This window comes from Pseudorca crassidens, chromosome 7, assembly GCF_039906515.1.
Source record: "Pseudorca crassidens isolate mPseCra1 chromosome 7, mPseCra1.hap1, whole genome shotgun sequence".
NCBI classification, from domain to species: Eukaryota; Metazoa; Chordata; class Mammalia; order Artiodactyla; family Delphinidae; genus Pseudorca; species Pseudorca crassidens.
The window spans coordinates 28,170,703-28,198,242 of NC_090302.1; the positions used below are offsets into that span (position 1 = coordinate 28,170,703).

The following is a 27,540-nucleotide window of genomic DNA, read 5'->3' on the forward strand; positions in this document are numbered from 1 at the left end:
TAGTCTCTGTGTAGTCAGTGTTCTTAAACCAAATACTAAATGTAGGCTGGCAGCAAGGGCCAGTTAGAGAAAGGAGGAAAAGTGAACTGTACTTGAGTATCTGGCAGTAGGTGGAAACTTACTTAATGGAAGCCATGGCCAAGCAAGTGCTCTGCAGGGTTAGAAAGCTGCATGGGTCTTGAAAGGCTTTTGGTCCATCACTCCCACTAGATTGTACTACAAGCAGGTCAGCTTGCATTAATTGAAACAGAGGAAATAGTAACGGAGTAATAAAGAGTCTGAATCATCCATTCATTCATTCAACAAATATTTACTGTCCATATGTTCCAGCACTGTGGACACAAAGAGAGCAAGAAAAACAAAGATGCTCATCTTACTGAACTTATTGTCTAATGGACAGTAAGGACCATATATGAAGAAGTGCAGTTTATTTAGGTCCAGTAAAACTAATTAAATAAGATATGGCCAAGGAAAGGTTCTTTGCTGAAATGAATAGATAAGAATGACTTAGGGAAGATTGGTTCAAGATGGCGGAGTAGACAGACATGCTCTCACTCCCTCTTTCGAGAATACCGGAATCACAACTAACTGCTGAACAATCATCGACAGGAAAGCACTGGAACTCATCAGAAAAGATACCCCACATGCAAAGACAAAGGAGAAGCCGCAATGAGATGGCAGGAGGGGCGCTATCACGATAAAATCAAACCCCATAACTGTTGGGTGGGTGACTCACAGACTGGAGAACACTTATACCACAGAAGTCCACCCACTGGAGTGAAGGTTCTGAGCCACACGTCAGGCTTCCCAACCTGGGGGCCTGGCAACGGGAGGAGGAATTCCTAGAGAATCAGACTTGGAAGGCTAGCGGGATTTGATTGTAGGACTTCGGCAGGACTGGGGGAAACAGAGACTCCACTCTTGGAGGGCACACACAAAGTAGTGTGTGCATTGGGACCCAGGGGAAGGAGCAGTGACGCCATAGGAGACTGAACCAGACCTACCTGCTAGTGTTGGAGGGTCCCTGCAGAGGCGGGAGGCAGCTGTGGCTCACCAAGGGACAAGGACACTGGCACCAGAAGTTCTGGGAAGTACTCCTTGGTGTGAGCCTGCCCAGAGTCTGCCATTAGCCCCACCAAAGAGGCCAGGTAGGCTCCAGTATTGGGTTGCCTCAGGCCAAACAACCAACAGGGAGGGAACCCAGCCCCACCCATCAGCAGACAAGTGGATTAAAGTTTTACTGAGCTCTGCCCACCAGAGCAATAGCCAGCTCTACCCTCCACCAGTCCCTCCCATCAGGAAACTTCCACAAGCCTCTTAGATAGCCTCATCCACCAGAGGGCAGACAGCAGAAGCAAGAAGAACTACAGTCCTGCAGCCTGTGGAACAAAAACCACATTCACAGATAGACAAGATGAAAAGGCAGAGGGCTATGTACCAGATGAAGGTACAAGATAAAACCCCAGAAAAACAACTAAATGAAATGGAGATAAGCAACCTTACAGAAAAAGAATTCAGAATAATGATAGTGAAGATGATCCAGGACCTTGGAAAAAGAATGGAGGCAAAGATTGAGAAGATGCAAGAAATGTTTTACAAAGATCTAGAAGAATTAAAGAACAAACAGAGATGAACAATACAATAACTGAAATGAAAACTACACTAAAAGGAATCAATAGCAAAATAACTGAAGCAGAAGAACGGATATGTGACCTGGAAGACAGAATGGTGGAATTCACTGCTATGGAACAGAATAAAGAAAAAAGAATGAAAAGAAATGAAGACAGCCTAAGAGACCTCTGGGACAACATTAAATGCAACAACATTCACATTATAGGGGTCCCAGAAGGAGAAGAGAGAGAGAAAGGACCCTGGAAAATATTTTAAGAGATGATAGTCGAAAACTTCCCTAACATGGGAAAGGAAATAGCCACTCAAGTACAGGAAGTGCAGAGAGTCCCATACAGGATAAACCCAAGGAGAAACACGCCGAGACACGTAGTAATAACATTGGCAAAAATTAAAGACAAAGAAAAATTATTGAAAGCAGCAAGGGAAAAACGACAAATAACATACAAGGGAACTCCCATAAGGTTAACAGCTGATTTCTCAGCAGAAACTCGACAAGCCAGAATGGAGTGGCATGATATATTTAAACTGATGAAAGGGAAGAACATACAATCAAGATTACTCTACCCAGCAAGGATCTCATTCAGATTCGATGGAGAAATCAAAAGCTTTACAGACAAGCAAAAGCTAAGAGAATTCAGAACCACCAAACCAGCTCTACAGCAAATGCTAAAGGAACTTCTCTAAGTGGGAAACACAAGAGAAGAAAAGGACCTACAAAAAAAAACCCCCCAAAATTAAGAAAATGGTAATAGGAACATACATATTGATAATTACCTTAAACGTGAATGGATTAAATGCTCCAACCAAAAGACACAGGCTTGCTGAATGGATACAAAAACAAGACCCATATATATGCTGTCTACAAGAGACCCACTTTAGACCTAGGGACACATACAGACTGAAAGTGAGGGGTTGGAAAAAGATATTCGATGCAAATGGAAATCAGAAGAAAGCTGGAGTAGCAATACTGATATCAGATAAAATAGACTTTAAAATAAAGAATGTTACAAGAGATAAGGAAGGACACTAAAAAATGATCAAGGGATTAATCCAAGAAGAAGATAGAACAATTATAAATATATATGCACCCAACATAGGAGCACCTTAATACATAAGGCAACTGCTAACAGCCATAAAAGAGGAAATTGACAGTTACACAATACTAGTGTTATTGTTATATGATAATAATAACACCTCACACCAATGGACAGATCATCCAGACAGAAAATTAATAAGGAAACACGAGCTATAAATGACACAATAGACCAGATAGATTTAACTGATATTTATAGGACATTCCATCCAAAAACAGCAGATTACACTTTCTTATCAAGTGCGCACAGAACATTCTCCAGGATAGATCACATCTTGGGTCACAAGTCAAGCCTCAGTAAATTTAAGAAAATTGAAATCATATCAAGAATCTTTTCTGACCACAATGCTGTGAGATTAGAAATGAATTACAGGGAAAAAAAACATAAAAGACACAAACACATGGAGGCTAAACAATACGTTACTAAATAACAAAGAGATCACTAAAGAAATCAAAGAGGAAATCAAAAAATACCTAGAGACAAATGACAATGAAAACACGACGATCCAAAACCTATGGGATCCAGCAAAAGCAGCTCTAAGAGGGAAGTTTATAGCTATGCAAACCTACCTCAAGAAACAAGAAAAATTTCAAAACAATCTAACCTTACACCTAAAGGAACTAGAGAAAGAAGAACAAACAAAACCCAAAGTTAGCAGAAGGAAAGAAATCATAAAGATAAGAGCAGAAATAAATGAAATAGAAACAAAGAAAACAATAGCAAAGATCAATAAAACTAAAAGCTGGTTCTTTGAGAAGATAAACAAAATTGATGAACCATTAGCCAGACTCATCAAGAAAAAGAGGGAGAGGACTCAAATCAATAGAATTAGAAATGAAAAAGGAGAAGTAACAACTGACACCACAGAAATACAAAGCATCCTAAGAGACTACTACAAGCAACTCTATGCCAATAAAATGGACAAATTCTCAGAAAGGTATAATCTTCCAAGACTGAACCAAGAAGAAATAGAATATATGAACAGACCAATCACAAGTAATGAAATTGAAACTGTGATTAAAAATCTTCCAGTGGGGGCTTCCCTGGTTGCGCAGTGGTTGAGAGTACGCCTGCTGATGCAGGGGACACGGGTTTGTGACCTGGTCCGGGAAGATCCCACATGCCGCGGAGCAGCTAGGCCCATGAGCCATGGCCGCTGAGCCTGTGTGTCCAGAGCCTGTGCTCCACGACGGGAGAGGCCAGAACAGTGAGAGGCCTGTGTATCGCAAAAAAACCCCCCAAAAAACCCCAAAAATCTTCCAGCGAACAAAAGTCCAGGACCAGATGGCTTCACAGGTGAATTCTATCAAACATTTAGAGAAGAGCTAACACCCATCCTTCTCAAACTCTTCCAAAAAATTACAGAGGAAGAAAAACTCTGAAACTCATTCTATGAGGCTGCCATCACCCTGATACCCAAACCAGACAAAGATACTACAAAAAAAGAAAATTACAGACCAATACCACTGATGAATATATATGCAAAAATCCTCAACAAAATTCTAGCAAACAGAATCCAACAACACATTAAAAGGATCATACATCATGATCAAGTGGGATTTATCCCAGAGATGAAAGGATTCTTCAATATACTCAATCAGTGAGATACACCATATTAACAAATTAAAGAATAAAAACCATATGATCATCTCAATAGATGCAGAAAAAGCTTTTGACAAAATTCAACTCCGATTTATGATAAAAACTCTACAGAAAGTGGGCATAGAGGGAGCCTACTTCAACATAATAAAGGCCGTATATGACAAACCCACAACAAACATCATTCCAATGGTGAAAAACTGAAAGCTTTTCCTCTAAGATCAGGAATGAGACAAGGATGTCCACTCTGACTACTATTATTCAACATATTTTTGGAAGTCCTAGCCATGGCAATCAGAGAAGAAAAAGAGATAAAAGGAATACAAACTGGAAAAGAAGAAGTAAAACTGTCCCTGTTTGCAGATGACATGATACTATACATAGAAAATCCTAAAGATGCCACTAGAAAACTACTGGAGCTAATCAATGAATTTGGTAAAGTTGCAGGATACAAAATGAATGCACAGAGGGGCTTCCCTGGTGGCGCAGTGGTTGAGAGTCCGCCTGCCGATGCAGGGGACACGGGTTCATACCCCGGTCCGGGAATATCCCACATACCACGGAGCGGGTAGGCCCATGAGCCATGGCCGCTGAGCCTGCGCGTCTGGAGCCTGTGCTCCACAACGGGAGAGGCCACAACAGTGAGAGGCCCGCGTACTGCAAAAAAAAAAAAAAGCACAGAAATCTCTTGCATTCTTATACACTAATGATGAAAAATCTGAAAGAGAAACTAAGGAAACACTCCCATTTACCATTGCAACCAAAAGAATTAAATACCTAGGAATAAATCTACCTAGGGAGACAAAAGACCTGTATGCAGAAAACTATAAGACACTGATGAAAGAAATTAAAGATGATACCAACAGATGGAGAGATATACCATGTACTTGGATCGGAAGAATCAATATTGTGAAAATGACTATACTACCGAAAGCAATCTACAGGTTCAATGCAATCCCTATCAAATTACCAATGGCATTTTTTACGGAACTAGAACAGAAAATCTTAAAATTTGTATGGAGACACAAAAGACCCCGAATAACCAAAGCAGTCTTGAGGGGAAAAAACGGAGCTGGAGGAATCAGACTCCCTGACTTCAGACTATACTATAAAGCTACAGTCATCAAGACAATATGGTACTGGCACAAAAACAGAAACATAGATCAATGGAACAAGATAGAAAGCCCAGAGATAAACCCATGCACATATGGTCAACTAATCTATGACAAAGGAGGCAAGGACATACAATGCAGAAAAGACAGTCTCTTCAAAAAGTGGTGCTGGGAAAACTGGACAGCTACATGTAAAAGAATGAAATTAGAACACTCCCTAACACCATACACAAAAATAAACTCAAAATGTATTAAGAGACCAAATGTAAGACCAGACACTATAAAACTCTTAGAGGAAAACATAGGAAGAACACTCTTTGTCATAAGTCACAGCAAGATATTTTTTGATCTACCTCCTAGAGTAATGGAAATAAAAAGAAAAGTAAACAAATAAACAAACTTAAAAGCTTTTGCATAGTAAGGGAAACCATAAAGAAGAGGAAAAGACAACCCTGAGAATGGGAGAAAATATTTGCAAATGAATCATCAGACAAACGATTAATCTCCAAAATATATAAACAGCTCATGCAGCTCAATATGAAAAAAACAACCCAATCCAAAAATGGGCAGAAGACCTAAATAGACATTTCTTCAAAGAAGACATAAGAAGCTTATGAAAAGCTGCTCAACATCACTAATTATTAGAGAAATGCAAATCAAAGCTACAATGAGGTATCACCTCACACCAATTAGAATGGGCATCATCAGAAAATCTATAAACAACAAATGCTGGAGAGGATGTGGAGTAAAGGGAACCCTCTTGCACTGTTGGTGGGAATGTAAATTGATACAGCCACTATGGAGAACAGTATGGAGGTTCCTTAAAGAACTACAAATAGAACTACCATATGACCCAGCAATCCCACTACTGGGCATATACCCAGAGAAAACCATAATTCAAAAAGACACATGCACCCCAATGTTCATTGCAGCACTATTTACAATAGCCAAGACATGGAAGCAACCTAAATGCCCATCGACAGACGAATGGATAAAGAAGATGTGGTACATATATATAATGGAATATTACTCAGCCATAAAAAGGAATGAAATTGGGTCATTTGTAGAGATGTGGATGGACCTAGAGACTGTCATATAGAGTGAAGTAAGTCAGAAAGAGAATAACAAATATCGTATATTAATGCATATATATGGAACCTAGAAAATGGTACAGATGAATTGGCTTGCAGAGCAGAAATTGAGACACAGAGTAGAGAACAAACGTATGGACCCCGAGGGGGGAAAGCGGCATGGGGTGGTGTTTGTGGTGTGATGAACTGGCAGAGTGGGATTGACATGTATACACTGATGTGTATAAAATGGATGACTAATAAGAAAATAAATAAATAAAGATTAAAAAAACCCAAAAAGACTTAGAACTGGCCTATCAGTGAGGTAAGGGGCTTGACTTTCTAGTACTCTGCTCTGATACAAGTAAAAGGAAGAGTTCCACATTCTGAAATTGTTTGAACATAGTTTTTTGCATCAGCTAAATATCTGTATCTACAAATAAATAGTATAAATGCCGTTTTTTCATAATTCAGCCCAACCCCAGGTTAAGATATCATGCATTCCAAAATAATGAGAATTTTCTATTTTCTTTAATAAAAGTGGTTTTAGGAGTTCAGACTCTAGATTCCTACTGGGTGAATCACGTGTTCCACTTTTGAGAAAAAGAGTTGGGCTCAGGATTTCCCCTCACAAGGACAAGAGTGTGGAGGTGATAAGTCAAATGCCACATTCCGGTTTTAATGTCCTGTAGGATCATGCCTTGACCCATCGTAAAGTTCAGTAGAGACCCTGTGCACTGGATACAGTCCAGCAGTGTCCATTCTTCAAAGCTGTATTGATGTGAAGTCCCCCAAAAGGCTTCAAGGACCCTGCTTCCCATCTTTGTAATCCAGTTTTGCTTTTCTCTCTTTGCATGAAATGCTTCCAGGTATTTTTGCAAGGCTACCAGTTACATTTGACCAATCTGTGCAACGGATCAAAATTAGGAGAGCTGATTCAACTTGGTGACCAAGAAGTCTCCATGCTTTGCAGCCTGCCAAAGGAGAAACTGGATGCAGCAGAGCAAATACTTCATTCCAACCTGGACATTCTGAAGCCGATCTTGGTGAGTAGGATTACTGTGTGGAGAAGCTTCAAGCACTAATACTTTTGGAATGTGACATTTTTCCTTGGGCAGTGTGACTTTGTTTTTGTAGAAATATAGTGCTGGCTGGGAGTTGGAGACATAATTTGGCTCAGTGATATTCTAACTGTCCTTTCAAACTTTTGGGCCACCTCTCCAAGAGTAAATGGGGGAAGAGTAAGTAGGGTGTGGCTCTGAGTCCAAGTCTCAGGTCCCTTGTGCCTGTTTCAATCAGAGAAAACCTCTTTTTTTTATGGTTTTTAATATTGAAAGGGTTCATGTGAAGAAGGAACTCCACAGATTTTTTTAAAAAATTCTCAAAACCATTGATGGGAAGATGGATATCTATTCATTTTTAAAAGCCTATCAGAAAGGAGACATCGAGATGTCTCAGTGGGAAAACCCTGGAATTGGATGGGAGCACACTCAATAATTAGCTTAATCAATGACAAAATTGCATTCACAGAAAAAAATAATCCCAAGAAAGCCCAGTCCATCAGCTGGGAATCACTAGTTCAGAGAAGCAGTCCATGAGAATACATCCAACAACAGGGATGAGTCTGAGCATTCTGGTCGTCTGTGTGTTATGTCTTGTTCCAGAACAGGTATCTTTCTTTGGGTTTCCTTGGAGCTCTGGTGAAATGCCCCTTGGAACAACATCCTTTAGCATTCAGTGTTCAGGTTTCCTATTCACCACAGGGCTCTCTGATGTGTCAGTAGTTTCTTTTAAAACCAGGGAAAAAGCCCTAGAAGAAGGATGCGCCTGGAAAGAGATGTTCTTCATTATAATAGAAAGAAATTGGAATCCTCTGAGCCTTTGCACACCATGATTTCTCTAGAGAAAGATGGGCCCTCCTGGGGAACTAAGAAGGTTCTGTTTCTGGACCCTGTACCTGGATGATACCCTAGAATATTCCTTAGAAACACATGCCAGGGTTTACACTCTTGACTGACCATCAGGGAGTCCTTGTGTCCAGCTTGACGCTCTGATGCTATAGCTTCTGCCTGAGGTGAAGGTCGTAGTCAGACTGTGACTTTCGGATGCTTCTGTGGCAGGGTTGATGGTAATCCCGTCAGTGTGAAGGGCTTAGGCCTAATGCTTAAGATCTGTTTTTGTTTTATTCCAGAAATAGTATTTTCTGCTTCAGTGGTTGAAAATGTACTGAGTTATTTTCATTGCTCTGTGATTCCACTGGTAATGTTTCTAGAGTATAATTTTAGTAAGATATGTTTCTGTATGGAGATGTCTGCAGCCCCAGATAACTGGTCTAAATAACCAGATAAGCTCATCTGTGAAGACACTTGCAGCCTGTTGGCACTTTTTGCATCGTGAGACAGAGGGTCAAAGGTTGTTACAAATGGTAGACCATTTCCTTGGACTGTTTTGGCTGTTTTGCTTTATTTCACAACAAGATCGAAATGTTCACCTTTTCAGCTGGGATGATTCAGACTTTGGAAAGATGGGTGCTTTTAGAAGACATAGTAATTTATTCTGGTGCCCATTCATTGTTTCACTTCTGTTTACTCATTAAACACCTATTGTGTGCACAACCCAGTAAAATCCCTCTAATTATATAATGTCTGAATTATGCTCTAAGTAGAATGATAGTACAGCCTTCATAATCTGACAATCAGCAGCTTAGGGTTCAACTTGAAAATCTCTCCCTAGTTGGAAAAATTAGCGTGATCGAGGACATGGAAATGCACTGTCAAAACTGTCAGCTACATCACAGCCCATCCTGTCATGCTGTGTTTGTGCCTTGTAGACCAGTTGGTTCACGGCGGGTGTTGATTAGGGTAGCTGCCATATGCTTCCTGCCCATCTCTCGGGCATAGGAGCATCTCAGGTTCTGCTTCTGCCTGTCAGCTGTTGCTGTGAGATCTTCCTAAAATCGGAAAATGGGGCTCTTGAATTAGAACATAATGAGTGGCCAGGATGGCTCTGTGTAAAGATGTTTTAGGGGATACCTCTGGGATGAAGTGACTTCCAAACATTTTGAAATGTGACTCTTATAGCAGTGCCTTAATTGGAGCACTGGGGTTGATACTTGATTTACATTAAGCAACCTTTTGCTTCTGCCACTTGGGTGGAATTTTGACATGGGTGATGGTAGATGGATGTTCCGTGACACCTCGTTGCACATGGGCAGTTAATTGCGCCAAGATATACAACAGGAGCAGCAACCAACATTGCGGGGGAGGGGAGAGAAACTGTTCTGTCCGCACGCGTTTCTGTACTAAAAGTGGATTTTGAGGAGAGACATGTTTTGAAACATTTCTCCTCTCTTTCTTTCTTTCTTTTTTTTTTTTTTTTTTTTGATGTGGCTATTTCTCTCTTTTTCAGCCAAAGTATTCTGACACTTTCTCCTGGGTCTCCTTCAGTTCCCTGATGACCACTTGGACCTCAGTATTTTGACAGAAGTGGGGAAGTGTGGCAGAGTAGAAAGGGTGTAGGCCTGGGGTCATCTGCATCTGGGTTCAAATTCTGCCTCAGCATTTTACCAGCTGTGGGACCTTGGATACATTAGATTCTGTAAGCCTCAGATAACGAAGCTTTTACCTACAGGTAACGTAGTTTACCCTTGGTTGTGACTATTGCTCAGGTAGATGAAGAGCCTGGCATAAGGCCTGGCACACATTAGATGCTCAATAAATAGAAGTTAATAATTTAATTGATATGAGTAATATAAATTATATGCTGAAAGCAGTGGCTGGTAAGGAAGAAATTTTCTTTTATAAATCAGTGTTAGAAAACAGTCATATACCAAGCAAAGTAATCCTGAAGAATATTTCAATGAAAAATTGCATTCTTTGCTTAGGTATTGCCAAGGCTTCTTATCCTGTAGATTATTTGTTTATGCCTTGGTTATACCTTGCATAAAATGAAGGTATGAATTTTGCATATCAAGGTGTTCACAGGGCTGTATTCCTTTTTGGAGGCTCTGAACATGAATCTGTTTCTGAACTCATTCGGATTGGTAGCTGATTTCAGTTCCTTGAAGTTGTAGGACTGAGGTCCCTGTTTTCTTCCTGGATGTCAGCTGGGGGCTGGTCTTTACTCATAGAGGCTGCCAGCATTCCTTCTCGTGCTTTTCACATGGTCCCTCCCCAGCCACAGTGGTTTGAGCCCCTCTCATGCTTTAAATCTGATTTTTCCTTCTGCTACATCTCTCTGCTTCCAACCTGAAAGTTTTTTGCTTTTAAGGGCTCATGTGATTAGACTGAACCCATCCAGATAATCTAGGATAATCTCCCTATTTTAACATTCATTACTTTTTACATCTGTAAAGTACTTTTTACCAGGTGAAGTAACTGATTGACAGGTTCCAGAGATTAGGGTGTGGACTGCTTTGGGGAGGGCATTTGTTCTGCCATAACTGCCTTTGGATTGGAACATATTTTGGAACAATATTTCATTCTGTCTTTGAAGTGTTTCTCCAGTGCCCTTGACTTTTTTTTATTAGTCCCGTTTCAGCCCTGTGTACTTTTTTGCTCATATTCTGAGAGTGATTCTAAAGTACAGTAGACGCTACTCATTAAGGTTTGTAATGCACAAACCAAAGAGCAGTGGCTTTGGGAAGCAGAGCATCTCTGAACAAGGCGTGAGACATTCATCAACAGAGCCAACGCATATTTACTGTCTGTCTACTTTGTACCAGGTACTGATCTAAGGCACTGAAGGTTCAGCCATGAACAACGCAGACAAGGTCCACGTGGAGCTTTCATTCCATTGGGCACTGAGAACCAGCTTTAAGGCTGAGACTGGAAACTTGAGGAATTCTTCCTAAGTTCTGGGTTCTGTAAAGTGAGGGCTGCCCTTCCAGCAGCTGCCTGACAACAGTCTTGTCTCATATGGGACACTGTGAGCCCTAGTGAAAGTCTGTGTGGTTAAGTAGGCTTGGGCTCTAGTCCTGTCTGTGATGTGAAGATGGTGTCTGGTTTTTTTTTTGTTAGTTTTGTTTTTTTGCGGTACGCGGGCCTCTCACCGTTGTGGCCTCTCCCGTTGTGGAGCACAGGCTCCGGAAGCACAGGCTCAGCGGCCATGGATCACGGGCCCAGCCGCTCCGCGGCGTGTGGGATCTTCCTGGACCGGGGCATAAACCCATGTCCCCTGTATCGGCAGGTGGACTCTCAACCACTGCGCCACTAGGGAAGCCCGGTGTCTGGTTTTTGAGGTGAGGAAAACGGTGTCTGATTCGAGTTAGCAAGGACAGGCATGCAGATTGACCTCCATCTTAGACACTGCACGACCATGTGGCTAAACTGCCTTGACTTATACTTTCATCCAAAAAGGAGAAGTTCTATCTCCATGGAACAAAGTGTTCTGTTCCTGTGTCTTCCGATGTGTGTAACACATTCTTGCAGAGGCGGAACTCAGTTCATAGGGCAAAGGAGTTAAGGTGAGTGGTGCTCTGAGGTGCCCAGAGGACTAGTGGGCTCACAGCTGGACTGCACAAGGATCGAAGGAGCAGGTGGAGGAGGAGTGAAGAGTTATCCTTGTCTTGAAGGGTCTTTGACTTGATGAGGTGAATATGAAACAGAGTATATCTGAATTTGAATGACCTTTGAAGCAGCACTCACACCAGTCCATCCCCCACCCTCCTAATGTGCTCTTCCCTTTGCTTTTCATTTTTCTTCCATATTTATTGGACACCTAGTTATTATGTGCCAGGAACTGTGCTGGACACTGAGTTGAAATAAAACACCAGCTCAGAAATTAAAGTCAAATTGACTTTGCTAGGTTATTGCATTTTTTATTTTAAGTTTCAGTCTATTACAACTTAGTTAAACTAAGTTTTTGGTGGGGCACATGCTGCAGCATATATAGAAATATAATGTGTATTATAGAATGTAGAAATATAATGTTGTACATGTGAAATTTATATAATGTTATAAACCATTGTTACCTCAATTTAAAAAAGAAAAAAATAAAATTCATGTGGAAGGAAAAACCTAGTGAGGATAGAAAGAATATAATGAAGTCATTTATTAGGTCCAGAAAAGATGGCACAGTGGACTTGATCATTCTCAGGCCAGTGCCCCAGACTGTCATGCTTTTAGGAAATGTTTCAATGTTGTGATTAACACATTTTGCAGAAATGGGTAGGAGCTTTTGAGTAATACTCATTTGTCTATTCTTCCATTAATGATAGTACAGTATCTAGCTGTGATCTACAAATATTGAATAATACATGAATTCCTGTTAGCTTAACACAGAACATACAGTCTTCACCAAAGGTTTTATTTTCCCTCTTTTTCCCCATTTGCCTTCATACAAGAAAATCTTGCCCCCTGTGGTCAATGGGGACCTGTATGAATTCATAGCCAAGGGAATGTTTTTGGTTAAGAAAAATAGTAGGAGGAATTCCAAACTGTGAATGGCTTACCAGAGCTCTTTGGAAATACTATTGGCAAGTTTTGTCTGCCTTTGTCAAGTAAGTATGAGCCGGAGACCTCAGTTAACAGTAGGTACAGGCACATGGTTCTCAGACTTCATCGTGTGGCCTCATTTTAAGGCATATTGGCTGGGGTTAATTTTGTTCAAGGAAGTTAAACATCTTTCAGATCTGATAAGTACTCAAGCCAACTTATATTCTTACCCTTCCTTCATTCCTGCCAATCTCCTTTCCTCCTCCCTCTCTCTCTTATCTTTCATCGAATTAAAAAGAAAGTTATGAAATAGTTCAAATATATAAAAAGGTACAGAAATAACATAAAGAACACTCATGTACCAACATCCATCATTTTGTTATGCCTGCTTTAGATTCTTTTCAAGAAAGAAAACACTACAGATACAGTTTATGTCACCTGTGTATCCCCCTCTTTCCTCAAAGATAACCGTTATCCTGGAGTGGCATATTTTTATGCAACCATATATATATTTGCATTCTGTTAATAACAGTATAGGGTATTGGTTTGCATGTGTTCATATTGTATAGGAGTGCATGTTGATTTGCAACTTGTCTTTTTCACTCAACGTTATGTTCTTGAGATTTATCAATGTTGATAAATGTGGCATCTGGTTCGTTTTAACTGCTGCATGGTATTCCATTTTTATTCTAAAAAATTTTTTTAAATTTCTTCTTCCAGTCTTTGGCTTGTTTTTTCCCATTGCTGATGGTATCTTTTTGCACATAGTTTTTACTTTCAGAAGTTGAAGTCGTTAGTTCCCATTTTTGGTTTGGACTTCTGTATTTTAAGAAGGCCTTCCCTACCTTAGGTTCATAAGTACATTTTCTCCTCTATATCTTTTAAACTTTCATTTTTAGTTTTAGCTTTTCAATATACCAAGAATTTAATTTTGTATAGTGGTATGAGATGGAAAAATTACTGTCTTTTTTTTTTTAACATCTTTATTGGAGTATAATTACTTTACAGTGTTGTTAGTTTCTGCTCTATAACAAAGTGAATCAGCTATATGTATATATATATATATCCCCATATCCCCACCTTCTTGTACCTCCCTCCCCCACTTGCTATCCCAAGCTGATCTCCCTGTGCTATGTGGCTGCTTCCCACTAGCTATCTGTTTTACATTTGGTAGTATATATATGTCAGTGCTACTCTCTCACTTCATCCCAGCTTACCCTTTCCCCTCCCCACGTCCTCAAGTCCATTCTCTATGTCTGCATCTTTATTCCTGTACTGCCCCTAGGTTCATCAGAACCATTTTTTTTTTCAGATTCCATATATATGTGTTAGCATATGGTATTTGTTTTTCTCTTTCTGACTTACTTCACTCTGTATGACAGACTCTAGGTCCATCCAACTCACTACAAATAACTCAATTTTGTTTCTTTTTATGGCTAATATTCCATTGTATATATGTGCCACATCTTCTTTATCCATTCATCTGTTGATGGACACTTAGGTTGCTTCCATTTCCTGGCTATTGTAAATAGTGCTACAGTGAACGTTGTGGTTCATGTTTCTTTTTGAATTATGGTTTTCTCAGGGTATATGCCCTGTAGTGGGATTGCTGGGTCATATGGTAGTTCTATTTTTAGTTTTTGAAGGAAACTGCATACTGTTCTCCATAGTGGCTGATCTGATCTTTATGATTTCTTTCCTTCTGCTAACTTTGGGGTTTTTTGTTCTTCTTTCTCTAATTGCTTTAGGTGTAAGTTTAGGTTGTTTATTTGAGATTTTTCTTGTTTCTTGAGGTAGGATTGTATTGCTATAAAATTCCCTCTTAGAACTGCTTTTGCTGCATCCCATAGGTTTTGGGTCGTCATGTTTTCATTGTCATTCATTTCTAGGTATTTTTTGATTTCCTTTTGATTTCTTCAGTGATCTCTTGGTTATTTAGTAGCATATTGTTTAGCCTCCATGTGTTTGTGTTTTTTACAGTTTTTTTCCTGTAATTGATATCTAGTCTCATAGCGTTGTGGTCAGAAAAGATACTTGATACGATTTCAATTTTCTTAAATTTACCGAGGCTTGATTTGTAATCCAAGATACGATCTATCCTGGAGAATGTTCCATGTGCACTTGAGAAGAAAGTGTATTCTGTTGTTTTTGGATGGAATGTCCTAAAAATATCAGTTAAGTCTATCTGGTCTCATGTGTCATTTAAAGCTTGTGTTTCCTTATTTATTTTCATTTTGGGTGATCTGTCCATTGGTGAAAGTGGGGTGTTAAAGTCCCCTACTATGATTGTGTTAGTATTGATTTCCCCTTTTATGGCTGTTAGCATTTGCCTTATGTATTGAGGTGCTCCTATGTTGGGTGCATAAATGTTTACAATTGTTATATCTTCTTCTTGGATTGATCCCTTGATCATTATGTAGTGTCCTTCTTTGTCTCTTGTAATAGTCTTTGTTTTAAAATCTATTTTGTCTGATTTGAGAATTGCTACTGCAGCTTTCTTTTGATTTCCATTTGCATGGAATATCTTTTTCCATCCCCTCACTTTCAGTCTGTATGTGTCCCTAGGTCTGAAGTGGGTCTCTTGTAGACAGCATATATATGGCTCTTGTTTTTGTATCCATTCAGCCAGACTTTGTCTTTTGCTTGGAACATTTAATCCATTTACATTTAAGGTAGGTGATTATTGATATGTATGTTCCTATTACCGTTTTCTTAATTGTTTTGCATTTGTTTTTGTAGGTCTTTTCCTTCCCTTGTGTTTCCTGCCTAGAGAAGTTCCTTTAGCATTTGTTGTAAAGCTGGTTTGGTGGTGCTGAATTCTTAGCTTTTGCTTGTCTGTAAAGGTTTTGATTTCTCCATCAAATCTGAATGAGATCCTTGCTGCATAGAGTAATCTTGGTTGTAGGTTTTCCCCTTTCATCACTTTAAATACGTCCTGCCACTCCCTTCTGGCTTGCAGAGTTTCTGCTGAAAGATTAGCTGTTAACCTTATGGGGATTCCCTTGTATGGTATTTGTTGCTTTTCCCTTGCTGCTTTTAATATTTTTTCTTTGTATTTAATTTTTGATAGTTTGACTAATATGTGTCTTGGCATGTTTCCTCTTGGATTTATCCTGTATGGGACTCTCTGTGCTTCCTGGGCTTGATTGACTGTTTCCTTTCCCATGTTAGGGAAGTTTTCAACTATCATCTCTTCAGATATTTTCTCAGACCCTTTTTTTTTCTCTTCTTCTTCTGGGACCCCTATAATTCGAATGTTGATGCATATAATGTTGTCCCAGAGGTCTCTGAGACTGTCCTCAATTCCTTTCATTCTTTATTCTGCTGTGTGGCAGTTATTTCCACTATTTTATCTTGCAGGTCGTTTATCCGTTCTTCTGTCTCAGTTATTCTACTATTGATTCCTTCTAGAGAATTTTTAAATTTCATTTATTCTGTTGTTTATCATTGTTTGTTTGCTCTTCAGTTCTTCTAGGTCCTTGTTAAACGTTTCTTGTATTTTCTTCATTCTATTTCCAAGATTTTGGATCATCTTTATTATCATTACTCCGAATTCTTTTTCAGGTAGACTGCCTATTTCCTCTTCATTTGTTTGGTCTGGTGGGTTTTTACCTTGCTCCTTCATCTGTTGTGTATTTCTCTGTCCTCTCATTTTGTTTAACTTACTGTGTTTGGGGTCTCTTTTTTGCAGGCTGCAGGTTCATAGTTCCTGTTATTTTTGGTGTCTGCCCCCAGTGGGTGAGGTTGGTTCAGTGGCTTGTGGAGGGGACTGATGCCTGTGCTCTGGTGGGTGGTGCTGGATCTTGTCTTTCTGGTGGGCAGGGCCGCATTTGGTGGTGTGTTTTGGGGTGTCTGTGAATTTAGTATGACTTTAGGCAGCTTCTCTGCTAATGGGTGGAGTTGTGTTCCTGTCTTTCTAGTTGTTTGGCATGGGGCATCTAGCACTGGAGTTTGCTGGCCATTGGGTGGACTGGGTCTTAGTGTTAAGATGGAGATCTCTGGGAGAGCTCTCATCGATTGATATTATATGGAGCTGGGAGGTCTCTGTTCCAGTGTCCTGGACTCAGCCCTCCCACCTCGGAGGCTCAGGCCCGACACCCGGCTGGAGCACCAAGACCCTGCCAGCCACACGGCTAGGAAGAAAAGGAAGAAAAAAAAAAAAAAAGAACAGCTAGAACCCCAAGCCAAATGGTAAAAGTAAAACTAAACAGAGAAAATCACACAAAGAAACATACACACTCACAAAAAGAGAAAAAAGGCTAAAACAAAATAAAAAAATAATAAAAATAGAAAAAATAATAAAAAAGATAAAAAATTTTTTAAAGTAAAAAAAAAGAAAAAGGAAGAGAGCAATCAAACCAATAAACAAATCCACTAATGATAACAAACACTGAAAAGTAAACTAAGATAAACATAAAACCAAAACCCAGTCAGACAGAGAAAGCAAACCCCAAGTCTACAGTTGCTCCCAAACTCCACTGCCTATTTTGGGAGCATTCATTGTCTTTTCAGGTATTACAGAGATGCAGGGTTTATCAAGTTGATTGGGGGGATTTAATCCGCTGCTCCTGAGGCTGCACGGAGAAATTTCCCTTTCTCTTTTTTGTTCGCGCAGCTCCTGGGGTTCAGCTTTGGTTTTGGCCCTGCCTTTGCGTATAGGCCACCCTCAGGCGTCTGTTCTCTGCCCAGACAGGAGGGGATTAAAGCAGCAGCTGATTAGGGGTCTCTTGCTCACTCAGGCCAGGGAAAGGGAGGGGTACGGTAGTCATAATTGGAATGGAGGGTGAACCTGTGGCAGCAGAGGCCGGCGTGATGTTGCAGAAGCCTGAGGCGCGCCATGTGTTCTCCCGGGGAATTTGCCCCTGGGTCACGGGACCCTGGCAGTGGTGTGCTGCACAGGCTCCTGGGGGGGTGTGGGTAGTGACCTGCGCTTGCACACAGGATTCTGAGTGGCAGTGGCGGCAGCGTTAGCGGTTCATGCCCATCTCTGGGGTCTGAGCTGATAGCCGTGGCTTGTGCCTGTCTCTGGAGCTCGCTTAGGTGGTGCCCTGCCTTCTGTGGGCACACGGAGCAGGAATCCCCTCTCCTCACACACCTGGAAACAATGCTGTGTTGCCTCTCCAGCAGGTCCAGACTTTTCCCCAGACTCCCTCCTGGCTATCTGTGGCACACTAGCCCCCTTCAGGCTGTCTTCACATAGCCAACCTCAGTCCTCTCCCTGGGGTCTGACCTCCAAAGCCTGAGCCTCAGCTCCCAGCCCCTACCCGCCCCAGAGGGTGAGCAAACCAAAAAATTACTATCTTATATGAGTAACTACTTGTCTCAGCAGCACTGGTTGAATAGCCCATCCTTTTCCCATTAATTTGTAATATTAAATCTGATTTACATCAGTCTCCTCTCTGTATTTTATAGTGTCCAAGCACAAAAAAGTGAAATGAAGTCTTGAGCAAAATACCTGGATAATGTAAGATTTAAACTTGATGTTGAATTTGAATTGTGTGTGTTTTTAACCCTGTGATGTCAACCCACACCTATATGTGTAACTCCAATCAGCACTCCTTTGAAAATGGAAATTAGTTTGTACTGATTACAGGTTGCCAATACTTATGTTAATGAATTCTGACCATTTAGTCTCAAACAATGATTAGTATAAAAAGGATCCAAAAAAATGGAATTGACTATTCTAGTTATGACTTATGGATGGGTTTAGCCAGTGTTTTTCTTTTTGAGACCAAAACCTGAATCAGTCAATTAAACAAACAAACCAAAGTTCAGTCTATTGACAACAAGTTCGTGTAGTAAGATACGGTATTGTGTGGAGTTTGAATATCTAAAGGTCTGAAATCCACAGTAAATGTAATGAGGTCTTTATGTTTATGTCCATGGTTAACTATGTTCATGGGTGAGACAGCCATTGCAGTAAGGCCTGCTGTGTGTGTGGAGTTTTGCTGAATTGTGTAGCTTCTAAAACAAGAAGAATAAGCTTGCTCCAAAGTTAAGACACTTAAATGGAAAAACCTGAAGGAAAAATCATTACCCAATGAAGATTTAAATTCATTCAGATGGGGAAGACATATTCTCAAAACAACATGAACTGCTCATTGATTTGTCTCCTTCAGGGGAATGCTTGCTAGTGGGGACAACCGGCCAGTGTTGGGTCTGGGGTTTAGAGAGCTAGCCTTTTGCACTTGGTGACTTGTGTAAACAATTGGTGTGACGTACCTGGCCGCAGATGCCTTTGGCACTATCTTGGATCCCACGCAAGGCCAGGTAAACTGATTGGCTTCTTGTCACTGCTTCACAATCTGAAGTAGACAGCATCGTGTGGACCAGATATAGAATGCACAAACAGCCACACTTGTGCAAAGAATACTGTGAAAAAGAGGTGTGAATATTGTCCAGGTGCTGTGCCTCAGTGGTTCTCAAACTTCAGCGTGCAAAAAATTTCCTGAGGATTTGTGGGTCTTACGTCTAGCTTTTCACTCAGGTCTCGGGGGCTGGGCATCGGCACGCCTGACAAGCACCTCAGGTGGTTCTGATGAGAGTTCCTAAAACCACACTGTGTTGGTGAAACCTGGTTATTCTCAATCCTCTGGCATGATTTAGGTTGTATTCAAGTGCAATTGTTTTTTAATTTAATATTTTCTTTTAATCAACTCATTTGTTTTGTATAAAGAAAAGGAAACTGAATTACTCCTATAAAAGTAAAATCAGTATCACTTGCTGTACATAGAGGGTACACATGAATATACATTAAGATAAAGGTGTGTGTATGTGTATATATATACATAGTCATAGGTAATGATTTTGCTTTAGGTTTTTCCATTTAAATGTCAAGTTTGGGGAAAGTTCTGTGTATATGGTATAAATATATACCAATATAAGTATATCTGTCATCCACTTAATATTATCTTTTGTTTCTCAGTTTGGCAAACACTAAGAAAAAGGGTTATAGGGGAGAGAGAAGCATTTGCCCCAGGCCGTCAGGAATTAAGGATGAGGATGTCTTGGTTTTGTGCTGAGGACCATTTATAATTTTAGAAATAGCACACTGGAGTGTGGCTGGTATTCTTGCCTCGAGCTGACAACTCTAGCTGTCTGCCTCGTGGAGAAGGGCACCTCGACAAGAGGAAAAGTTCACCCAGAGACAGACAGAAGGGAGGGTGCACGTCCCTTCAAGAACTGGAAAACCCTGTGTGCGGAGGACTAGCCCTTCTGTTTTGGTAGTAAACTTTGGAGGAAGGGAAGAGAAAGGCAAGGATGGAATTGTTTATAATTATAAGGACCTGCGGTGTGCCAGGCACTGTGCAGGGGCTTGCACATGGCCTCTGGTTTAATGTTTTGAAGGCGCTGTGACACGTGCACATTATCGTTTATTCTGCTGTGGAGTTGAGGAAGTGGAGGCATGGGGAGTTGAAGCCACTTGCCCAGGGTTCTGTAGTCACTCCGGGTCACCCTAGAGTGATACGAATCTTATTTCAATGCAGACTTGAAAAAGAAATGCATTAACTACCACATTTTAAGTTTTAAATGTTTATATTAATGTAATTTAGCATTTTTTGTTTTGCTGTGCAATCCTGAACATGTATCCTCTTGTGAGCCTCATGGTAAGCACAGAAACAGTTTTTACCTCCTATGTCTTCCAATTATGACCTCTCGTTATGTAAAAGCTTTTCCTTATCAAGGTCTCTGTAAGTTCAACTTTCAGTGTGGTAGCCTTCAGGTGGTAATGTGAACCTGAAGAGAGAAAGAAAAAGCAAACAAAAAGCCCCCCACCTGTGTTCGCTCATAATTACTTCATGGAAGGAATGAACATTAACACAGCCTGCGAGTTGTGTCACAGATACCTACCTGAGTGTAGCATTTCAAGGAAAGCATGGGCCCATCAGAGGACTGGGAGTGTGGGAAGGCTGGTCTCTGGGGAGTGAGCCATTCTAGAAGAGCTCATGAATCAGGCTGGATGAAATCTTCCAGAGAACCTTTAGACAGATTTTATCAGAAATGTACATTTGGGATTATGCTAGGATATTATGATGAGATCATGATACTAACTTAACCTTCTGCATTTGGAGTTCTTTTTAAAGGGAAACATCCCAGGCTGCTCTTTCCCAGAGATAATGATGAGCTCCGTCTACTTTCAGCCATCTTCCATGCAGGCTGCCTTATGATTTCACAGCAATCTCCGATATATGACAAATATCAAAATGGTTCAGCCTTCTCTAGATTTCTGAGGGTCTGATATTGAATAAAATGATGCCCGTAGAAGCAACAAGGAAAGATGGGTTTTCCCCTGGAGATTTTTCCCCCCTATTTGACAAATGGGAGTGATGAAACTGACCCTGTGTCTTTTTTTCTTTGGAAGCCTGAAAACTCAGAAGCAGTTCTGGCCTCAGAGCCTGTGCATCATTGCTCTATTTCTCCTCTAGCTTAGGCTTTCTTCTCTAACCTAGCTTTTCCTTGGGCCTCAATTATTTGCTTATATTTGCCGTGCAGCTAGGTGGCATATTACAATTTGACTCAAACTAGACATAAAAACAAGTATTTTTAAATTATTTTAAATTAATTTTAATATATTAAAAATAAGTAAATTTCCAGTGTTAGAAACAGTGCTGACTTGAGTGGAATGAAAGAGAATTCCTTCTTTCCATGCTTTTGGCAACTTTATACTGTCTTCGTTTTTTGTGAGCCATCACACACTTGTTTCTCAAGGCCATTCCCATGTTGTCTTTCTTGCAGAATCATAGACAGAGTTGGGAATTTATGGTCAACTTTGCCTTGGTCACACACACACACACACACACACACACACACACACACACACACGAGATATTTTTATCTCTTGCATATCAACTAGTTTAAAATACCCTTTAAAAGCATCCATCAAAGAATCAGTAATTCTTATCTGAGATGAACAACCTGCAAACATACAGTTAGAATAATTTGAGTGTCTTATTTTGATTAGGAGTGGGTTTCTTGTGTTTTAAACTCAAGATTGTGAATAGTTTTAATTAACTTGTTTATTTTTAAATACAGATTTCAGGTTTACATTGAGTTTAGAAACAAAGGATTTTTTTTTCTCATTGCAGACAGAACTAAACTCCACGTCTCCCTTCCCCAGCAAGGAGCTGGCTGAAGCCACAAAAGCTTTGCTGGATAGTCTTGGGATTGTGGCTCAAGAGGTAAGTCATTTCTTTTTCAGCCCCAGAAGGCAGATCGTCCACTATCACTTCTTTCCACCCTGAGTTTGGCTCAGAGGGTCTTTTTGACTTGAATATCATAGGAAATGTAAAATCAGCTTTATACCTGTGATCTTAAAATTACCTGATTTGATCTCCTTACTTTAGAGATGAAGAAACCAAGACTCATAGATGTCTCAAGGTTAATTAGCTAGGGGCTGAAGGCCTGATATCTAGCCTAGAACTTTCTCTCATAATTACTCTTGGCCCCTAGTTAATGACCCATTTGTAAAGAGGATGATTCCTCCTCATCTTCCGTGTACTGTATTTGTCTTACCAGCAACTTCTCCGTATTTATTTATTTTTTTAAATAAATTTATGTATTTATTTGTGGCCGAGTTGGGTCTTCGTTGCTGTGTGCAGGCTTTCTCTAGTTGTGGTGAGCGGGGGCTACTCTCCATTGCAGCGCGTGGGCTTCTCATTGCAGTGGCTTCTCTTGTTGTGGAGCACAGGCTCCCCATTGCAGTGGCTTCTCTTGTTGCGGAGCACAGACTTGGCATGCGGGCCTCAGCAATTGTGGCTTGCGGGCTCTAGAGCGCAGGCTCAGTAGTTGTGGCTCACAGGCTCAGTTGCTCCGTGGCATGTGGGATCTTCCCGGACCAGGGCTCAAACCCGTGTCCTCCGCATTGGCAGGCGGACTCTCAACCACTGCGCCATCAGGGAAGCCCATCCTTATTTCTTTTTCAGTAGCAAAGCAAGACAGTCTTTTTACCAAAACATTTGTTTGCTGTCTGAAGGGAAGAACATGGTACCCCTAATTCAGATCTTTCCCTTGTCAATATCTGGGCCCTGAGTTCAACTATGGGAATGTAGTCTCCTGATAAAAGTTGAGCTTACCTTTCGGGTCCACATGTTTACAAGCGTATTAGAATAACCTTTGTCACAGGATCAGGGGGCCTAACTTACAAAAAGCAATTAGCCATTCCTCTGCCTCCCAGTCAGCATGTGCTCACCTTTCTGACACCCAGCCTTGTTTCACATTAGACTTGGAAAGGGGGAACCATTTGGAGCCAGGTGTGTAAAGAGCTAAGCTTGAGGGATGGTGGTCAGAAACCATGCAGGCCTTAATGTTTAAGACACTGGGTAGGAATAATTCATGGTGAAATTCTCTCAGACTTGGTCCAGTCTTATTATGAGTTGCTTCTCTAAGTCATTTTTTGGGGTTTGTATCATTTTTCTCAAATATCAAAGCTCACTTTATGTCTCCTAAGAATAAAGGCTTGCGTGGTCACTATGGGAAATGCAGAACGTTTGGAAAATAGAGAAAACACCGAGATTCAATGCTGTTGATTTATTAGTGTTTTGCTTTGAGGTCTGTTCTGTTTTTCAATTCTGCTCATGTGTGTCTGACTGGAGAGGCGTGGCTTTTGGGTCACACAGCACAGGGAGATCAGCTCGGTGATTTGTGACCACCTAGAGGGTTGGGGTAGGGAGGCGGGGAGGGAGATGCAAGAGGGAAGAGATATGGGGATATATGTCTATGTATAGCCGATTCACTTTGTTATACAGCAGAAACTAACACAACAATGTAAAGCAATTATACTCCAATAAAGATGTTAAAAAAATAAAATAAAGATCAGGGAGGAGCCCAGCCGTGGCCAGAGCAAAGAGAGCAAGTGAGAGGGGAGTCAGAGGTAAGGTCACAGCAGGAGGTGAGTGTGGTGCAGGGCTGCCAAGGCTGGGTTTACACTGAGTAAGATGGGAGGCCAGTGGAGGGTCTGGAGCAGGGGCGCCTGGTGTGACCTAGAGGATGAGGGTCGTTTATGGTTCGGCTGTTATGCTAGGAGACTGTGATGGGGGCGAGGGCAGGAGGAGGCCATCGCAGTGGATTGAGAAAGTGAGTCAGCGGTTCTTCACTCCACAGATGTTGATCAAACGCCACCTTCCGTGGGCTGGAGGATGAGCGGCCCCCTTCCCTGTGAGGGGGAGGGCTTCACGGAGGAGGTGTGGAGCGGGATTTGAGGTGCAGAAGAACGAGTAGGAGTTTGCCCCTGAGACAGGTTCCGGGAAGAGCCCAGAGCTTGGACTAACTCAGTCATTTATGGTGCTTCTGTCCAAAGATGTGCTGGCTTTAGGTGGGGAGCAATTTGTCCTTTTGATTGGGGGATGGTGGTGGTGAGAAAGAGAAGTGAGTGGCTTTTGCTGTCGTTTAAAAATCTCTAGGGGGCTTCCCTGGTGGCGCGGTGGTTGGGAGTCCGCCTGCTGATGCAGGGGACACGGGTTCGTGCCCCGGTCTGGGAAGATCCCACATGCCGCGGAGCGGTTGGGCCCGTGAGCCATGGCCGCTGAGCCTGCGTGTCCGGAGCCTGTACTCTGCAACGGGAGAGGCCACAGCAGTGAGAGGCCTGCGTACCGCAAAAAACAGAAAATACAAACAAACAAAAATCTCTAGGGCTGTTGCACCCACCAAGGAAAGGAGAGGTGGTCTGACTACTTCTCCCCTCCCCGTCTGTATACCTCATACAGGTGATGAGAAGATAAAGTCAGGAAAAGCGGGCCGCCTAACTGTGTTCTCCCGGTGTTAGATGCTCCCTCTGGAGGAAGGAATCTTTGTGACTTCTGACCGCCTCCGGGGCTCCTGGTTCCCCTTGCAGGCAGAAGGCAAATGTGGGCTCTGTGGCGCCCAGGACCTTGTCACTCACCAGAGCCAGCAGGCTCTGTGAGATGGAAAACTGGGCCCGGGGGCAAGTGCAGGGTTCCGCAGCCACTCCCCTCTGCTCACCACGCCTCAGGCCTCCAGGCGGTGAGGACAAGCAGTGACATGTCAAGGAATGTAGGGATTTTTTAATGATTTATTGTGAAATGTGTGGAAATACGAAGTGCTCTATAAATATTGAATTATAAGAGCCACTGGGCCAAGAAGTCCGCACAGTGCTGGAGTATGTTGGTGTGTGAGACAAAGAGCTGGTCACGTGTGAGTTCCAGACTCAGCCCCCCCACCCCCACCCCGCTGCCTGGGGCATCTGGGTCTTCCGGCAGGGACTGTTCTGTGTTGGGCCCTCTCTGGGACGTCAGATATCGTGTGATTTTCTCCTCGCCTCACTGTTTTAGCTTCATCATTTTGATGGGAAGTTGGGCCCTCAGAGAAGTGACGTTCTGAAAGCTGTGAGCTAATGAGAGACATAAGTGGGATTCAAACTCGGTCCCCCACCATGCGCTCTTTCCATTGCCCGACACTCAGCTGAGACGAGGATGGGGACTTCACACACAGCACCTCTTCTGCCCGGGGGCAGAGGGCCCCTCAGTTTCCACACTGAAGTTTGAGGTGTTTTAGAAATGAGGCAGTGACCGAGGGTGTGAACGGTTCCTGACGTACGCCTATGAACACATAGTCATTCAAAGAAAGCATCCTCTTCTGTAAACTCAGTGATCATCCGAATAAGATAAAGCCCGTCACGGGGGCTCCCCTAACTGCTAAGTGGTGCTTCTCAGTCTCTAATGTGTCTAGGAGTCACCTGGGCACCACGTGAAAATGCAGATTTGAACTGTAGATAGATAGACCAGAATCTGCACCTCAAACGGCCTCTCCGATGACGCCGATCCCCTGGTGCCTGGACCACAGAGGAGTAGCAAGGCTCTGACAATCCCATCACAGAGCGATGCCCCTCTGAAAGGTGACATCAGACAAGATATGTTCTGGGCTGAGGCTTTGGCGAGGTCAAGACATTAACCTGTTCATTCCTATTCTGTGTCTTCAACCTGCCCCGCGCTTCCCTCTGCTTTTCCTCCTGATCTGTCCACCAGCTCTTCAGCATGAGGAGCTGGACTGACATGCGGCAGGAGGTGATGTTTCTGACCAACGCGAACAGCTCCAGCTCCCCCACCCAGATCTACCAGGCCGTGTCCCGCATCGTCTGCGGCCATCCCGAGGGTGGGGGCCTGAAGATAAAGTCCCTTAACTGGTATGAGGACAACAACTACAAAGCCCTCTTTGGAGGCAACGGCACTGAGGACGACGCTGGCACCTTCTATGACAATTCTACCAGTGAGTGTCCGTGCAGACCCAAGCCCCGGGCCCAGCCCACCTCGGTCCCAGGCTCAGCCCCGCGGCCCCTGTGGCACCTGCTTCCTCATGCTTATCCTCACCCTACGTAGCAGTGGTGGGTGTTTGTTTACCTGTCTGTTTGCCCCCCAGACTGAGCTCCTAGAGGAGGGAATCTTAATCAGGGAACTGTCCCCACTTGTGTGAACGGGGCCTGGCACATCCCAGGCGTACAGTGTGTTTATCAAGTGAGTGGATGACTGAAAGCCAATCTCCTCAGTTTTCTGGGGGATGTCGGAGGGCGGTTCCCAAAGTGATCAAGTATCTTCTCCTTCTTCTCCCCCTCTCCCTTGCCCCTCCCCCTCCCCTCGCTCTCCTTGAGGTATGCTTTACAATAAAGACTTAACAACAACAACAGCAATAATAAAAGGTAACATTTAGGGAACATTTCCTATGTACTATGCATTTTATTTAACTTGTCTCATTTAACCCTTACAATAACCCTGCGAGGAAGGTTTTATAACCCCACATTTTATAGGCTCAGAGAGGTTCAGCGACTTGGTCAAAGCCACACCATAGCTAATCGGCAAGAGCCAGGATTAAGCCAGATCTGCCTGGCTCCATGCTTTTTTTCGGTAAACCACGTGACCTCCAAAATACCTGTTCATGGTGGTGTGTGTGCCATCAGACCGGGACATGTGATCTGCTGTTTGTGGTTCTTAGCTGCAAGGTGGCATTGAAGAACCTTGTAACTCCACATCTGTTCCCCACACTTGGGCAATTTTGTGGGGATGTGTGTCCTGTGCCTGGTAGCAGCCAGGAGCCAGTGTTATAGTTTTAGACAGTGGCATCGTTTTCATTGAAAATATGATGCAAGTGAGCCTTTCTCCATTTCTAACTGCAGCTGTGCCTTTCAGACACTGAGTGAGGTGGCTTTTTGTGCGTTATTGTGACGCAAGAACCTTTTGTTCTTGTCTGGAGTGAAGCACTCCAGACATGGCAGGTTGCTTTGCGAACCTGAGGGGAAGGGCACTGTAGGCGGTTTTCTGAAATGCCGTCCCCTCCGCTCCCTCACTTTGTAAGTCAACCCAAGGGAACCTTCATTTTCACAACAGATACAACTGTGAGAAAATTCTCTTGAAAACAAAAATTATCTTTGTAGCATGTAGAGGATACTTAGTATCTAAAAGAACCCAGAATGAAATTTTTTTAAAAATCAGGAATCCTTCTGGATAATCAAACCCTACTGTCTGTTATAAATTTGGACTTTTCAGTTTGGGATGTTTATTACATCCTATTAATTAAAGGGAAATTTAAAATTTCTGCTTGAAAACTAAAGTCTGAATTCAGCTCTTTGTTTCCAATAAAAACAGAGTGGTGA

General features: G+C 42.2%; 1 protein-coding gene across 9 annotated transcripts in view; it reads left to right on the top strand.

Moving 5' to 3' along the window:
• ABCA1 (ATP binding cassette subfamily A member 1) overlaps positions 1–27,540 on the top strand; it is a 181,719-nt gene that overhangs the window by 101,076 nt on the left and 53,103 nt on the right. For all 9 annotated transcript variants that reach the window (XM_067743775.1, XM_067743772.1, XM_067743771.1 and 6 more), the window contains 3 exons: positions 7,377–7,553; positions 22,028–22,120; positions 25,922–26,162. In XM_067743775.1, coding sequence (XP_067599876.1) covers positions 7,377–7,553; positions 22,028–22,120; positions 25,922–26,162 — 511 coding nt within the window. The remainder of the gene's footprint in view (positions 1–7,376; positions 7,554–22,027; positions 22,121–25,921; positions 26,163–27,540) is intronic.